Source organism: Schistocerca piceifrons, chromosome 9 (assembly GCF_021461385.2).
Source record: "Schistocerca piceifrons isolate TAMUIC-IGC-003096 chromosome 9, iqSchPice1.1, whole genome shotgun sequence".
NCBI lineage: Eukaryota > Metazoa > Arthropoda > Insecta > Orthoptera > Acrididae > Schistocerca > Schistocerca piceifrons.
Window position 1 is genome coordinate 165,486,249 of NC_060146.1, and position 18,269 is coordinate 165,504,517.

The window sequence follows — 18,269 nt, forward strand, 5'->3', positions numbered from 1 at the left end:
TATGACGACGAGTTTCACACAGATGGCTCTAAGATGGGTAATGGCAGCACTGCACTGCTTAATTAAGTGCTTCCCACCATGGTCACCAGCCAACACCCTGTAACGACACGACATACATGACACCACCACCTTATGCACAGGGGTTCGATAAAAATATGGAAACACCTCGAAAGATGCAAGCTCGAGCATACGACGCGTACTCCGAATGCAAGGTCCGATCAGTCACGATATGGAAACCTGAGTGAAAATCCGATAAAGCTTGATATAGGTGTGTTGGAGAACGTCTCTAGTATGCCCGCTGGTCGCTTCACGTCTGTCTTTACAGTTCTGAGCGCACAGTGAGCACGCAAAGATGCCAGGAAACAACCTCCCGCCAAGTATGAGTGCCCGTGAGACATTGCGCCTGATCTGATGCAGCCCGCACAACATAACTGTCACGCATTTCCCTTTTCGTGACAGTTCTCGGCTGCAATGTGCAGGGGCAATGAAGCGGCCGCAGCAGCGTTTTCGATGGGAAGCGTTTGATCGCCCTCCATACAGCCCTCACTCTGGTCCCTTTTTCATCTTTGCTGACATGAGACACTGGCTGTGAAGTCAACCTTGTGGCACAGACAATGTACTGCAAATGAGCGTAGAGAATCGTCGAAAAGTGCAGCCGGCTGCCTTCTATGACGACGAGTTTCACACAGATGGCTCTAAGGTGGGTAATGGCAGCGCTGCACTGCTTAATTAGGTGCTTCCCACCATGGTCACCAGCCAACACCTTGTAACGACACGACATACATGACACCACCACCTTATGCACAGGGGTTCGATAAAAATATGGAAACACCTCGAAAGATGCAAGCTCGAGTATACGAGGCATACTCCAAATGTAAGGTCCGATCTGTCGCGAAATGGAAACTACAGTGAAAATCCGATAAAGCTTGGCATAGGTGTGTTGGACAATGTCTCTAGTATGCCTGTTGAGGGCTTCAAGTCTGTCTTTACAGTTCTGACCGCACAGTGAGCAGGTAAAGGTGCCTAGAAAACAGCGTCTCCCGCCAAGTATGAGTGCCCGTGAGACAATGCGCCTGTTTTGATGCAGCCTACACAACATAACTGTCATGCATTTCCTTCTTCGTGACAGTTCTCGACCGCACTGTGCAGGGCCAATGAAGACGCCCCAGCTGTGTTTTCGATGGGAAGCGTTTGATCGCCCTCCCTACAGCCCAGAATTCGCTCCCCCTGATTTTCATCCCTGCTGACATGAACCTCTGGCTGTGAAGTCAACGTTGTGGCACGGACAACGGATTGCAAATGAGCGTACAGACTCGGCGAAAAGTGCAGGCAGTTGCCTTCTATGTCGACGAGTGCCACACAGACAGCTAAAATGTGGGTAACGGCAGCACCACACCGATTCATTAAGTGCTTCCCACCCTGGGCACCAGCCAACATCTTGTAACCACACAACATGTGTGACACCACCACCTTATGTGCAGGGGTTTGATAAAAATATGGAAACACCTCGAAAGATGCAAGCTCGAGCATACGACGCATACTCCGAATGCAAGGTCCGATCAGTCACGATATGGAAACCTGAGTGAAAATCCGATAAAGCTTGATATAGGTGTGTTGGAGAACGTCTCTAGTATGCCCGCTGGTCGCTTCACGTCTGTCTTTACAGTTCTGAGCGCACAGTGAGCACGCAAAGATGCCAGAAGACAACCTCCCGCCAAGTATGAGTGCCCGTGAGACATTGCGCCTGATCTGATGCAGCCCGCACAACATAACTGTCACGCATTTCCCTTTTCGTGACAGTTCTCGGCTGCAATGTGCAGGGGCAATGAAGCGGCCGCAGCAGCGTTTTCGATGGGAAGCGTTTGATCGCCCTCCATACAGCCCTCACTCTGGTCCCTTTTTCATCTTTGCTGACATGAGACACTGGCTGTGAAGTCAACCTTGTGGCACAGACAATGTACTGCAAATGAGCGTAGAGAATCGGCGAAAAGTGCAGCCGGCTGCCTTCTATGACGACGAGTTTCACACAGATGGCTCTAAGGTGGGTAATGGCAGCGCTGCACTGCTTAATTAGGTGCTTCCCACCATGGTCACCAGCCAACACCTTGTAACGACACGACATACATGACACCACCACCTTATGCACAGGGGTTCGATAAAAATATGGAAACACCTCGAAAGATGCAAGCTCGAGCATACGAGGCATACTCCAAATGTAAGGTCCGATCTGTCGCGAAATGGAAACTACAGTGAAAATCCGATAAAGCTTGGCATAGGTGTGTTGGACAATGTCTCTAGTATGCCTGTTGAGGGCTTCAAGTCTGTCTTTACAGTTCTGACCGCACAGTGAGCAGGTAAAGATGCCTAGAAAACAGCGTCTCCCACCAAGTATGAGTGCCCATGAGACAATGCGCCTGTTTTGATGCAGCCTGCACAACATAACTGTCATGCATTTCCTTCTTCGTGACAGTTCTCGGCCGCACTGTGCAGGGCCAATGAAGACGCCCCAGCTGTGTTTTCCATGGGAAGCGTTTGATCGCCCTCCCTACAGCACGGAATTCGCTCCCCCTGATTTTCATCCCTGCTGACATGAACCTCTGGCTGTGAAGTCAACGTTGTGGCACGGACAATGGATTGCAAATGAGCGTACAGAAAAATGGCTCTGAGCACTATGGGACTTAACATCTATGGTCATCAGTCCCCTAGAACTTAGAACTACTTAAACCTAACTAACCTAAGGACATCACACAACACCCAGCCATCACGAGGCAGAGAAAATCCCTAACCCCGCCGGGAATCGAACCCGGGAACCCGGGCGTGGGAAGCGAGAACGCTACCGCACGACCACGAGATGCGAGCGAGCGTGCAGACTCGGCGAAAAGTGCAGGCAGTTGCCTTCTATGTCGACGAGTGCCACACAGACGGCTGAAATGTGGGTAACGGCAGCACCACGCCGATTCATTAAGTGCTTTCCACCCTGGGCACCAGCCAACATCTTGTAACCACACAACATGCGTGACACCACCACCTTATGTGTAGGGGTTTGATAAAAATATGGAAACACCTCGAAAGATGCAAGCTCGAGCATACGAGGCGTACTCTGAATGTAAGGTACAATCGGTCACGAAATGGAAACCAGAGTGAAACTCCGATAAAGCTTGGTATAGGTGTGTTGGACAATGTCTCTAGTATGCCCACTGGTCGCTTCACGTCTGTATTTGCAGTTCTGAACGCACAGTGGGCACGTCAAGATGCCTAGAAAACAGCATCTTCCGCCAAGTATGAGTGCCCGTGAGAGATTGCGCCTGATCTGATGCAGCCCGCACAACATAACTGTCATGCATTTCCTTCTTCGTGACAGTTTTCGGCTGCACTGTGCAGGGGCAATGACGACGCCCCAGCTGCGTTTTCGATGGAATGCGTTTGATCGCCCTCCATACAGCCCAGACTTTGCTCCCCCTGAGTTTCATCTCTGCTGACATGAGCCACTGGCTGTGAAGTCAACCTTGTGGCACAGACAAAGTACTGAAAATGAGCGTAGAGAATCGGCGAAAAGTGCAAGCGGCTGCCTCCTATGACGACGGTATTGGAAAGTTGGTACGACGCTACGACAAATGTCTCAGATGGAGCTACGACTAGGTAGAGACGTTGCTGGTAGGTCTGGCTAACTATTTCAAATAAAACGCTTTTGATTTTCACTGTGGTTTCCACTTCGCGACCGATTGGACCTTACTTTCGGAATACGCCGCGTAAATACAGATGCTACTCAAAGCTCCAGGTAATGCGGTTGTATCTGACCACGAACGGCACATCTGCAATATCCTCAACACTTTGCAACTGTCAGTAGTGGTCAGAACAGTGATTCTGCGTAGTTGTGAGTGTACTATGTCGAAGCTAAGTGAATTCGAACGTTGTCCAGCTGTTGATGCTCGTATCAAGTGTGCTTACAATACAGAGGTAGCCAAAATGTTTGGTATTTCAAGAGGCACAATATCGAAGATTTATCCCACATACAGAGAAAGTGGGAAAACATCTAAATCTACATCTACGCAAACCACCGTGAAGTACATGGTAGGGAGTACGTCCCATTGTACCAATTATGGGGGTATCTTCCCGTCCCATTCACATACGCAGCTTGAGAATATCTCTGTGCATGTAGTAACTATTCTAATCACATCCTCATGATCCTTATATGTGCAATACATAGGTGGTGTAGTATGTTCAATTAAAGCCTATCCTTGAAACCTTGTTGACAGACTTTCTCAGTATAGTTTCAAGAGTCTTCTAGTTCAGTTCCTGTGGCACTCTGCCATGGATCAAACAAACCAATGACCATTCGTGTTGCCCTCCTCTGTGTATGTCCAATATCCCTTGTTAGTGCTTTTTGGTATGGGTCCCACACACTAGAGAAATATTGTAGAACTTTTCACACAAGTGATTTGTAAGCAATCTCTTTTGCAGACTGATTCCATTTCCCCAGTATTTTACCAGTAAACCGAATTCTACCACCTACTTTACCCATGACTGAGCCTATGTGGTCATTCCATTTCACATGCCTACAAAGTGTTACACCCAGGTATTTGCATGAGTTGGCTGATTCCAACTGTGACTCACCGATACACTATAGCCGTGGGATACTATGTTTTCTTCGTTTTGTGAAGTTCACAATTTTATTTTTCAGAACATTTAAAGCAAGTTCCCAATATTTGCACCAGTTTTAAAGCATATAAACATCAGTCTGAATATTTATGTAGCTTCTTTCAGACAGAGAGAACTGCATCATCCGAAAAAGTTTGAAGTTATTATTAATATTCTGCACAAGGTCATTATACACTGAAGAGCCAAAGAAACTAGATTTTTATACTTTCTTATTGCAGAAATTGTTAATTCAAATCTTAGCATCAAACGCAGAAACAATTTGGACTTTTCAAATATGAATTTTCGAGATGTTTTGCTGTTAGCTTCTTTAATTCGCCCAGCAACTCAATGTAACGCACGTTAAGTACACTCAATTTGCAGGCAAACAATCTTAAGTTCCCATCATGAAAATTTAAGGGTGAAAGTTAGGGTAGAATTTACCATTTTAAAAATATGTCATTACTGTAGATGCACAGGATGATCAGTCGTTAGTGCAAGCCCTTTCGCGGTCGGCGAGGACGGCTGCAGGGACAGGAGCTCCGCAGGAAGTTTAGTATGCTTTGTCGCGTCAATTATTTTTGACAAACGTAACACAAACACTTAAAAAGAGTAGTATATTATGAAGGTGAATCAAGCAAGCAGAAGCTGGAACTGCCTCCCTTCGCTCTTCATGCATTTTGCCACCCAATTAGGAGATTGCCTATTACACTCTACAGTTTCCTCCGAGAAATTGCAGCAATTTCTTAATGGAAATGCCGTGTGGCTAGGGCCTCCCGTCTGGTAGATCGTTCGCATGGTGCAAGTATTTCGAGTTGGCACCACTGCGGCAACTTGCGTGTCGATGAGGATGAAATGATGATGATAAGGACAACACAACACGCAGTCCCTGAGCGGAGGAAGTCTCTGACCCAGCCGGCAATCAAACCCGGGCCATTAGGTATGATATTCTGTCGCACTGACCACTCAGCTACCAGGGGCGAACATTTTCTTAATGAATGTTAGTTTTAAGTTCACCTAAAGAGTGTGAATTCTATTTGTACGCCTTCTGTCTTAATGCCCCCTCCCTCCTGATAAAAGTCGCACAGGGTTAAACTGGGGGAACAGTGTGTCATAGTACGGCGTTTATGCCACATCGCTACGCACTTTCATTGCACTTTGTTGCTGTGTTTTAATATACAGTATAGGAATATAAGTAACGGTAAACTAGCGAGTAAGTAGAACGACAAAGCAGACTCATCGAACGATGCGTCAGATGGTAACATAGCGTGAGAACGGCCGGGTGAGCAAGAGCAGTAAAGTACTGGAGCAGAGAGGGACTCGGCCCCGAGAAGAGAAACTTCTTTTGTTTATATTCACTGTTTAAATGTTGATACACAGCTCCAGCCGCACTGGTGACGTTACTTGCACTGGGAACTTGTTAATGATAATGTCAGTGTTACTCAGTTCATCAGGAAATGGTAATTACAATTTCTAGTTACTATCAGTGCTTATTGGTGGAAAGGATGACAAACTGCTAAGAAAGATCGCTTCCGGTCTTTGATCGGTTTCCGAGGAGGTAATGCGTGAATCTGTGTATGAAACCTGACCTCCTGTGAGAATGGAACATTTTGTTCAAAAATTGCTTCGTATGACATAGTTCTGCGATGTGTTAATCCAAGGCAGTCTACGAGGGTTGGAACTTTAATGGTGGCAATTATTTATTTACAGCTTATAAAATGACTTTTATCTTAATAATATGAACATTTATATATGTGTTTGGAGAGAGAGAGAGAGAGAGATGATTTTTGATTGAGATTTTTACTTTAAGTCGTAACTGGTACCTGAATTTTGGTTGCTGCCTCTTTGAATGATCAGCTTCTGCACCAGTTGGTGACGTACTGTAATTTTGTTCTTTAAAACTTAAAATACGACTCTGTTGGTTACTTGGCCGTATTGCGGATAGCTTTGAGCCCAAGTTTTCGTAGCTTTCCATACCTAATGGACCATTACTGTAAATAAATAAGATCAAACAGCAAACTGCTTTTCGTGAGAGAAGGAGATTGCTTGGCACACAAACTTCCTTCAAACTACACGTCCTGCTACATCAAAATTGGTCAGCGGAGTTCATGACCATACTATTGTACAAGAACATAATCCAATTACTGTAATTAATAAATTATGAGACGTTGTTACTTATTGAATGAAAACTATAGAGAATGCATTTCTTTTCCTGTATTTTAGTGAACTTTGTACACTTGCAATTCTGTCGATTGATAGACGGAGACGACAATGAATTTCACCTCCTTTTCCAAAAACAAGATACTTCTATTCTTCACTTCCAGAAAATTTGTATACATAAATGTTTGGCAACTCTTACACATACTTTACTCGGTTTTATCACTGAAACATCAGTTTTCATTAAATGTAACAATACGTTCTGAGCGATGGCCTAGCAGAACGTCCTCTTTCCACAAGATACAGATTAACAGTCTTCTTTTTATATATAAATCGTATTTTTTTTAGAGTCCACACTCAAAGATTCACAACTACTATCGTTGCGGGTATTGCGCGCTAAAGAGTTTGTTTCTGTCCAGCTGCGCTTCACTTCACTCGACTTCAAGTACTTTTTGAATCAAATTTACATTTACGGTATTTACATACGATACTGAGCTTCTCAGAATAAAATCAGACACAAATTAGATTTAAAAAAAGGGGCAGTGAGGCTCACGTAACATTACAAGTTCGTACAAAGTAGATACATGTTTCAAAGTTTTACTGACCTTCAAAGTAGTGGAAGTCGTAGGATACTCTTAGGAGTGCCAGTTGTGTTGACACTTCGAGCGGCGCGGTCTATTGCCCGACGAATTTGTAGCAGTTGTGAAGCGAATGCAGTGAAGTATTTCCTTCAGTTTAGAAATCGAACTCACGAGGGCTTAAGTCAGGGGAGTGCAGTAGGTGGTATAGCACTTAGCAGCCCCACCAGTCAAAGAAATCAGTAACAGCTTGCACTGTATGTGCTTGAGCAATGTCCTGCAGAATGATGGCCAGGTCCTGCAGGAAGTGTCATCACTTCTGTCTCTATGCTGTTCATTTTTGGGACACAACCTATGAGCAGCTATACAACCTCTAGAAGCGTGTGTCATGAATTTTTATGATGCCTGTCTATTTAAGTCGATACTAAGGCAACTTCATGTATGTGTCAGAAAACAAGGTGCCCAAACGTCTCTTTCGGCAGTAGATACCCTGTGCTTTCTGACATTATGCCGTACGCTATAATAAAGTCTTATAAATTTTAGAGTGTTGTATTATCATGGTGTGATTTGTTCATACCTGAAATCAGTACCGGCCATGAATCCCTATATTGTATGATCAAAGCAACAAAACGTAGTAAAGGTGGGCAGCGATGTGGCATAAACGCCGCACCCTCGTAGGTGCTGTGGAGTGCATCGTGACCTACCAAATCCCCCAGTATTACTCATTTCAGAAACTTGTGCCTTGTTTCGACGCTGCGTCCGTGGTATCGCTAGTAGTATGCGACTGAGAAGCGTGCCCCCCACAGTTGTGAGACGGGCTACAGAGGAGCTGCCGCGTGCTGCAGATGGAGTTCGCCATGCTGCCCCTGCGGGAGCGGCGCGCCGTGCTGTCGGGACTGCGGCCGCACACGCGCTACGAATTCTACGTGCGCGCCTACTTCTCGGACAGCGTGCGCGACGGGAGTCGAAGCGCGGTCCGCCACTTCAGCACACCCGCCGGGCGGCCGTCGGCGCCGAGGCGGCTGCGCGCCGTGGCGGCGCCAGGGCTGCCAACCGCCGAGGGCGTCGCCCTGCGCTGGCAGCCGCCGCTCCACCCCAGGTACAGGGCGGGTCGGAGCCGCCAGCCAGTGGCAGCCCTGTCTCTCCTACTCTACTCATCCTTCCCCTCTTCCCCTCCTTCTCCTCCTCTCTTTCTTCGTTATGCCCAACAGAAGAGCGCATTTGAATTTGTTGTCTCGCTCTGACAGCTTCCTTGTCCTCTTCCCAAAATCTCTTCGTGAAATCTCTGTCTCTTGTCTTGCGTTCCCTCGTCCACTATTCCCCAGTGCTGTACTTATTCTCTGGGAATGTGTGATTTGTTTTCAGATAGTATCTGAGGCAACCGAGAGCTTTATACCGAATGAATTAACCCTGTTAGTGTACACCTCTGAAACTGTCACACAAAGTATACACCTATCTCACAGACACCCTCAATTACACGCCTCAAAAAAAGTTTTGCATCACCCAGTTCCCAGAACTCCTGAAGATAGACGTGGACTGTGGATATTGTATCACAGACGCAGTCCCTTTGACTGTTCAGAGATGTCACTAAACCTGCCCAAAGATGTAAACAACCATCCATGAGCACCGTCTATTAGACAGTGGAAGTCCGACATCCGATCACTTCCAGTCATTCCACCAGAAACGGTCGTGTTGTCTGTAGTTCAACCATGCCTAGACGGTCAATACCGCGGTTCGATCGCGTCGGCATTGTTACTTTGTCCCAGGAAGGGCTCTCAACAATGGAAGTGTCCAGGCGTCTCGGACTGAACCGAAGCGATGTTGTTCGGACATGGAGGAGATACAGAGAGACAGGAACTGTAGATGACATGCCTCGCTCAGGCCCCCCAAGCACAACTACTGCAGTGGATGACCGCTACTTTAGGATTATGGCACGGAGGAAACCTGATAGCAACACCACCATGTTGAATAATGCTTTTCGTGCAGTCACAGGATGTCGTGTTACCACTCAAACTGTGCGAAGTGGGCTGCATGATGCGCAACTTCACTCCCGACGTCCATGGCGAGGAACATCTTTGCAACCATCACACCATGCAGCGCGATACAGAAGGGACCAACAACATGCCGAATGGACCGCTCAGGATTGCCATCACGTTCTCTTCACCGATGACTGTCACATATTGCTTCAACCAGACAATCATCGGAGATGAGTTTGGAGGCAACCTGGTTAGGGTGAACACTTTAGACACCCTATCCAGCGAGTGCAGCAAGGTGGAGGTTCTCTGCTGTTTTGGGGTGGCGTTATTGGGGCCGACATACGCGACTGGTTGTCATGGAAGGCGCCGTAACGGCTATACGATATGGGAATGCTATTCTCCGACCGATAGTGCAACCATATCGGCAGCACATTGGCGAGGCATTCGTCTTCATGGACGACAGTTAGCCCCCCCCATCGTGCACATCTTGTCAATGACCTCCTTCAGGATAACGACATCCCTCGACTAGAGTGGCCAGCATGTTCTCCGGACATGAACCCTATGGAACATGCCTGGGATACATTGCAATGCGCTGTCCTTGGACGACGTGACCCACCAACCACTCTAAGGGATCTACGCCGATCGCTGTTGAGGAGTGGGACAATCTGGTCCAACAGTGCCTTGATGAACTTGTGGATAGTATGCCACGACGAATACAGGCATGCATCAATGCAAGAGGACGTGCTGCCAGGTATTAGAGGTACAGATGTGTGCAGCAATCTGGACCACCGCCTCTGAAGGTCTCGCTGTATGGTGGTACAACATGCAATGTGCGGTTTTCATGAGCAATAAAAAGGGCGGAAATGATGTTAATGCTGATCTGTACTCCAATATTCTGTACAGCTTCCGGAACTCTAGGAACCGAGGTGATGCAAAGCTTTTTTTGATGTGTTTGTTTGTTGTCCCACACTCTTGTGCGGAGGTTCCGGAAAGTGTTCGTCGGTTTGGCAATTGTCGCATTTACTTCAGCGCCTAGAGAATGATCTTCTGACTGTAGGAAAGAGAGGTAGACGAATTTCTCGACTACATTCACCAACACACAAAGGAATTAATGAAATTTGGGTGCCAGTGGGCATCGATTTAAATCAATGGAAAAATTGCAAATTTGTGCCAAACTGGGATTCGAAACCGGTTCCCCTCACTGGGCAGATGCTCTGACGACTAAGCCATCTGGCCACAGTGGTCATCGCAACTGCATAGATTACCCTAGCACGACTTCCGTCAGACCCAAATTCTATATCTACGTCTGATCTACAAAGATACTCGCCAAGTCACTGTAGGTTGTGTGGCATAGGGTACCCTGTGTGCCACTGCTAGTCACTTCCATTCCTGTTCCACTCGCAAATAGAGCGAGGGGAAAACGACTCTGTATATGCCTCCGTATGAGCCCTAATTTCTCGTATCTTACCTTCATGTTGCTACACGCAATGTATGCTCGCGGCAATAGAATCGTACGGCAGTCAGAATCAAATGCCGGTTCTCTAAATTTTCTTAGTAGTGTTTCTCGAGAAGAACGTCACCTTCCCTCCAGGAATTCCCACTTGAGTTCCCGAAGCATCTCTGTAAGACTTACATATTGGTCGAACGTACTGGTAAGAGATCTAGCAGCCCGCCTCTGAATTGCTTCGATGTCTTCCTTTAATCCGACCTGGTACAGATCCCAAACACTCGAGCAGTACTCAAGTATAGGTCGCACCAACTTCCTATATGTGGTCTCCTTCACTTAATGAACCTCTCCTTCCGTGATCTTAACTCGTCTTCACACTGTTGACATTGTGTCCCTGCCTATTATCCTCATTTTTGGCAGCGTTTCGCCGTTTCCTGCCAGTAGTGGGTGGGTAAGTTGAGAATTTGCGTCTGCGGGAGGTGACCTTGGGTAGTCCATGCAGTAGCGATGATCGATGTGTCCGATTGGCTGCCGGCACGGTAGCTCAGCATTTTCGTCAGAGGGTTACCCGCCCTCTGTAATAAAAAAAAAAAACTGAGTTAATGGAACGACGAGGAACTTGAACAAGCTTCATGAGACGTCCGCCCCGAACAAATGGAACTAACAATCACGAACAAACAGGTATCAAGGGAAAAAATGCCTACTGAGCAGGAGACCTGGGTTCAAATGCTGGTCCGGCACAAATTTTCTGCTTTTCCCACTGATTTAAATCAATGCTCACTGGCAACTAAATGTCACGAATTCCTTCGTCTCCTGGTTCATAGTAGCTGCAGGATCAAAGTGGTGCCTGTTCTTACGGACGTGTGCCAAAGAACAGCCACCACGTTTACATTCAACAAGGCTAATCTTAGGAGGACATATCTGTATATCCATGCGCCATTATCACAGTCTTCTTTACATTCGCAGACATGGAGAAGATGTTGCATGTTGCAACAGCAGCTGCACAGCAGGAGTCAATCTTCGTCATTCTCAAAATGTACTGTAAGATTTTGAGAACTGTTTTTCTATTGACTTTTCACTTTTTCTACCACCGCCTCGATTGTGACACGCCGATGTAGGAGGATAAAGGCTCTGTTTCTCTTTAGGTTCCTCATTCTCCACAGAGAGACAGTCTGCCACTTGATTCTTTGTCATTCATAATTATCTGACAACAATGGAAGCGTCCACATTACGTAACTACGACGTCAGATGATGGTGTATTGTTGTCGTGCACTTCCACCGACTCAGCATGAATTGTTACGGATTTGTTACCCTCCAGATATGGACAACCAATCAGTGTACGCTTCTCCAGTTTAGCGCTGGGCTGCACCGTTTCGTTTTGGCTCGTCTATGTTCATACTAAGGGACTGTGGCGCACAGATTTCATTGTCTACTGAGACTTCAGGCGTGTGTGGGTGAACAAACAAAAACTTAGCCGGCCGCTGTGGCCGAGCGGTTCTAGGCGCTTCATTCCGGAGCCGCGCTGCTCCTACGATCGCAAGTTTGAATCCTGCCTCGGGCATGGATGTGAGTGATGTCCTTAGGTTAGGTAGGTTTAAGTAGCTCTAAGTCTAGGGGACTGATGACCTCAGATGTTAAGTCCCATAGTGCTCAGAGCGATTTGAACCATTGTTGAACAAAAAATTAATTACGCAACTTCATTTCTTTAATGAGATAATTATCATTAATGGCGTGGCAGTTACACAGCGCTTTAGACTTACAAAAAACATATGTACAAAAAAAATGTTCAAATGTGTGTGAATTTCCAAAGGACCAAAAGTGCTGAGGGTCATCGGTCCCATGACTTACACGCTACTTAGGCTAAGAACAACACACACACCCATGCCCGAGGGAGGACTCGAACCTCTGGGGGGGGTGGGGCGGGGGGGGGGGGGGGGAGGCCGAGCAATCCGTGACATGGTGCGTCTAACTACGCGGCCACTTCGCGCGGCAAATATACTCGTATACATACACTGACCTAGAAAATGTCATGGGATAGGCGCCTAATACCACGTGGGGCCTCGTCTGCCACTGCGGACTGCAGTGAAACGCCATGGAAGTGAGGCTACAAGTCCCTGGACTCCTCCTCTGGAAACAGGACACCAAATCGCTTGCAGAGCTGCAGCCAATTGCGATCTGTTCGTGGATGCATGCTCCGTGGCATGGAGCCTGGGTTCGTGACATCCCAGTTACTCTTGGTGGCGCTCATACCTGGATGGCGGAAAGTTATCATCTTGAACCATTGCAGAACCGTCAGGTTGTTGGAAGGCCGACAAGGAATGGAGGTGTCCCCAAGCAGCTCAACGTACCACAGACCTTTCAAAGACTCTTCAAATGGTTCAAATGGCTCTGAGCACTATGGGACTTAACATCTGAGGTCATCAATCCCCTAGAACTTAGAACTACTTAAACCTAACCTAAGGACATCACACACATCCATGCCCGAGGCAGGATTCGAACCTGTCACCGTAGCGGTCTCGCGGTTCCAGACTGAAGCGCCTGGAACCGCTCGGCTACACGGGCCGGCAAAGACTCTTCCAGAGCAACTATGGCGCCAATTCCATACCAGGAAAAAGCACCGCAGATCATAACGGAGACTCCACAGCATTGGACCACATCTTCTTGCAAGGCAGGATCCATCATTCATGTGGTCTGCGACGCACAGTGTGCCTCCCATCGGCATGATGCAGTTGAAAAAATGATTCGTCGGACCATATCACGTTGTGCCATTGTTCCAGTATCCATCCCTGGTGATTGGCGACAAATGCAAGCTGTGTTCCCAATGACGTTAGGTTAACAGTGACACATTTGTACGGTGCTAGCTCCCATAGTCCATGGTACCTATGTTCCTATGGATTGAGCGACTGGGGGACATGGCTGGCACATCCTGAGTTTGTTGCCCTTGTGCCACTATTGACGATCCGTCTCAGATGTCACAGTCATCGAGAGTGGCTGGACGGGCGGTAGTTGGTCTGTGGTGGATTGTGACATCCTTATTCAACCACTCACGATACACCCAGGACATGGTTGAACGTGTGAAGCCCAATTCCTGCACCACTGCTGAAATCGAAATTCCCATTCGTCCTGCATCGACCACCATGCCTGTTCGAACCGCGTCAGCTCACGACGATGTTGCATGTTACACAGTTGACTTGCATAAATGCTTCTTTTCAGAAGCTCTCCTACACAGCTGTAGCTGGCACGAGGAAAGTGTGGTGCTAATACAACGCACTTGCGCCATATGTGGCCCATTATCCCATGATATTTGCTAAGTCAGTGTAATGTACAAATTTACAGATAAAAAATATGTTGTGTGACTAGAGCCTCCCGTCGGGTAGACCGTTCGCCTGGTGCAAGTCTTTCGACTTGGCGCCACTTCGGTGACTTGCTCTTCGATGGGGATGAAATGATGATGATTAGGACAACACAACACCCAGTCCTTGAGCGAAGAAAATCTCCGACTCAGCCGGGAATCGAAACCGGGCCCTTAGGATTGGACAGTCTGTCGCACTGACCACTCAGCTACCGGGGACGGACAATTTACAGATGTATTATTTGGATAAATGATCTATGTGCATCAACAAGCTCAAGGGATCTCCAGAGTGCAAATTTCGAACACTCATTTCTTTTCATTTACTCCAAGATACTGTGGATGTTTGTTATAGACCAGACAGTTACCCTCAAAATATATGTCCAATTCCCTGTTGGCTAGGATGTTACCCTGATGAAGGCAAGTATATGCAGTTTTGTTGTGGTTCAGTTGATGTCCCCATATACGAAACTATTGTCCCATTATACTTAGGTCTTTTCTTAGTATATTTTCAGTGACCTCCATTTAATCATAATACTTCATGGGCTCCTCTTGTAAGTCTCAGTGTACCCCAGGTAGACTCTTTGCCATGACTCACATTTTACGTGACGATATACTCACCCTGTGCCCAACACCTTGAACCATCACATAGCAAGTGCTATACTTAGTTACTGCATGGCAGGGGTGACATCCTGGAGTACGTGGTGCGTGTGCGTGCGCTGCCGGAGGGCGACCTGTGGGGGCGGGACTACTGCGTGCGGCCGCCACAGCCCAGCCTTGACGACCACAACATCGACGATGGAGGCGACGAGACCACCACCGCTATAGCTGCCTCGGCAGCCACCGAGCCGACGCGACGTGAGGATGGTCGCCGCTGCTGCAGGTCTGTCTGTCTGATGACTCCTTCCTTTCCTTTGTTTCACTTGCTCCCTATTATTCACTCCCCCTCTTCCTCTTTACTACCACTTCCTTCACCAACACCTCCTCTTTCCCTACTCCTTCTTTCTCAAGTACCCTGGTTTGTCTTCTGCTTGTACCTCTTTTCCCTCTCTTTCTTACTTACCATTTTCCGATGGAGTCCCTCCTTTGACCCTTCTCATTTCTTTGTCTTCTTTTTTTCCTCCCATTTTCCAGTTTCCTCTACTCCCCTTCTTATACAGCAATCCCTTCTTTCCATTCATCCCAACCACAGCAGCACCTCTGCTATTTGTCTCCGTATTGACTCAGTTTGTTCCCTTTGTTGTCTTCCAATCCTCTACACCTCTTTTTCTCCACTTTGTCCCTCTCCACTACATTACCCTTCTGCTTCATCTTCCTCATACTTCTGCTTTTCGCTTCTAGTATAGTATTATAGTCCATCTATTGCTTCTCCCTTTTTCTTCTGTCTTCTTATTCTCTCCTCTTCCTTTTTCTCCTCCATCTGTTTTGATATATAATGTCTATTTTGTTTTCTTTTCTCTCTTACCTTTCTCTCACTCCACTTCTTTCTGCTTGTGATTATCATATGTATCACGATAATTATCATATCATAGTATTCATTTTCGTCTTCCTGTTCCTGCACTGAGCGAGACAGCACAGTGGTCACGAGATTGAATTCACATTGTGGAGGATGATTGTTCAAATCCCCATCTGGCCGTCCTCATTTAGGTTTTCCATGATTTCCCTAAATCGTTTGAGGCACATGGCGCGACGCTTCCTTTGAAAGGGCATAGGTGATTTCATTCCCAAACTATCCTTAGTCTTAGCTTTTCCTGCTCCTACTTCGTCTCCTCCATGTTTCGTCTCCTTCTTCTTCTTCTTCTTCTTCTTCTTCTTCTTCTGCTACTGTCTTTACTTCTCTCCTATGTCCTTTTCTTCTCTATTTCCTTGAAATCATCCTGGTACTACTCCCTCTCCATCTCTTTCTCTTCATCCTCTACGTTTTCTTCCCTTCTCATTACTCCTTAGTTGAGATTCTTCTTCTTCTACATCCCCTCTGTCATCAAAAGCTTTTCTTGCCACTTGTTCTGCTCCTCCTCCTTCCATTCATTGTGATCCTGATTTGGTCTCATCCACGGTCCTATCCACCTCATCCTTGTACTTCTCCTCTGCTGGATCAGAAGTCGTCGATTCTGATACTGAAACGTATGATTTCAAGGCTGATATGATACCTAAAACTTAGAGTTATGAGAAACATTGACCATACACCTCTGAATAAATAGTAACTACACTTTATTCAAAATTTCTGTGCTATAGGAATATGTTATCACCATCTTGCGTTACAAGTAATTGTCCGCTTCAGTGAGTGTACTGCCAATATTTCTGTTCGCCATACAAAGGATCTTTAATCACTGGCAGTTCTGATAGTTTTTCCGTAACGAAAAGCCACAACTGGCTTTACTCATGCTCACAGAGATGCCTGAAGAGGCTGTTGAAGGAGAAACAGCCGCTTCAGTATCGTAAGGCAAATTAAGAGACTGACACAGCTCCACTCAACAGCCACTACTGTTTGCCGTGGAGATGAAACATTGTGGAATGATGCACCATATGTCACCTGAGTTCATTTTGAGTCAATGCCCATTTGGGCTACAGTTGTTGTTGTCGTTGCCAGAGCTGACATCTCTGCATACTAAATTTTCAACTGCACTACACGTCGTGAGTGGAGGCCCACAATGAGTGGGCACTGCAGCCTGGCATCTCCCGTCACCATCAGGTAGGGGTGCAGTGATTACAACCAGCTTTCCAGCTTTTTGTGTAGCATCATACCTCTACAGTGGTTGAGCTGTTTAGTTTTTGCATGATAAGCAGGTGTAAGCTCATATCATGTGCTGTGGGTCTTCGACTACTCAAATGAAGCTTGGAAAATAAGTACAGATTGACATTTATTAAAACATTACTCTTACATTTATGTAGTATTTTATCAAATTCATCATAACAGAATCTTCATAGGAAAGATAATATCATTAAGTTCCAGAGCAGGAACAGTTTATGAGCAAGTAGCCATTGCAGAAAATCAAAGTCCATGATGCTTCAACTCCACTTAAAATCAAAAGCAACATCACATGGGTTTCCTAACACTTATTTTCAGACACATAAGTTATCACATGTTTCACAGTGATAACAACCCCGTAATACTAACAGGACATATATGGATCTAAGACGAGTTCAGCTCAGAATTATTCAAACACAGGTATTAGTATGAACTCCCAGCTCCTGCTGCCCAGCAAGATACAGAAAAATCCATGTGAGGTCTGATGACCCAGTTAGCTCTCCACAATTAGGTGAAAGTGATTTGATAGCAAAAATGCATTATAACCCAGTCCACACATCACCATACCATTACTCATAACACAGTATAAACCCTAACCCAATAGGCAAGCAACCACCAATAACGTCTGTTCTGTCACATGAGTTCTATATTTTTAGGGGACCACAAGGCAAAGACCAGCTATACTGTCCATGAGTTTTTGGCGAAACACAGTGACAACAAGCAGTGAATGACATCGGTTCAGAGCAGCCAATTCCCTTCCATACAGTATTACTCAGAAGGCCTACCACATAACAATCTCTCGATTCAGCACATGAGTATGACAGACAAGTAAGTTGCTCCCATCTACCAAGTTCCAAGAAAAGAAACACACCATGATGTCCATGCTATACGAGCCTCATTTCTCTCTGAAGTCAGTGATTGAAAGCCTCCACAGACTTAACCACAGTAAACACTGCAGGTTACTGTACAGTCACAGAGCACAGATTGCTATAGCCCCGCTTGTTGCACGCACCTTTCATTATGTACTGTCCTATATACATCCCACAACTGCTTCTTATCACTCTGTGGACCCTCGCGTAACAACCGTCCCCACTGCCACCGCCGTCCTCCCAGCGATCTACATCTACATCGACATCCATACTCCACAAGCCACCTGGCAGTGTGTGGCAGAGGGTACCTTGAGTACCTCTATCGGTTCTCCCTTCTATTCGAGTCTCGTATTGTTCTTAGAAAGAAAGATTGTCGGTATGCTTCTGTGTGGGCTCTAATCTCTCTGCTTTTATCCTCATGGTCTCTTCACGAGATATATGTAGGCGGGAGCAATATACTGCTTGACTCTTCGGTGAAGGTATGTTCTCGAAACTTCAACAAAAGCCCG

The 18,269-nt window shown here is 46.4% G+C and overlaps 1 protein-coding gene across 1 annotated transcript in view; it reads left to right on the forward strand.

Moving 5' to 3' along the window:
- LOC124716810 (insulin receptor-related protein-like) overlaps positions 1-18,269 on the forward strand; it is a 162,128-nt gene that overhangs the window by 75,105 nt on the left and 68,754 nt on the right. Inside the window, exons 8-9 of the mRNA XM_047243360.1 lie at positions 8,216-8,469; positions 14,825-15,025. Of these exons, the coding sequence (XP_047099316.1) occupies positions 8,216-8,469; positions 14,825-15,025 (455 nt within the window). The remainder of the gene's footprint in view (positions 1-8,215; positions 8,470-14,824; positions 15,026-18,269) is intronic.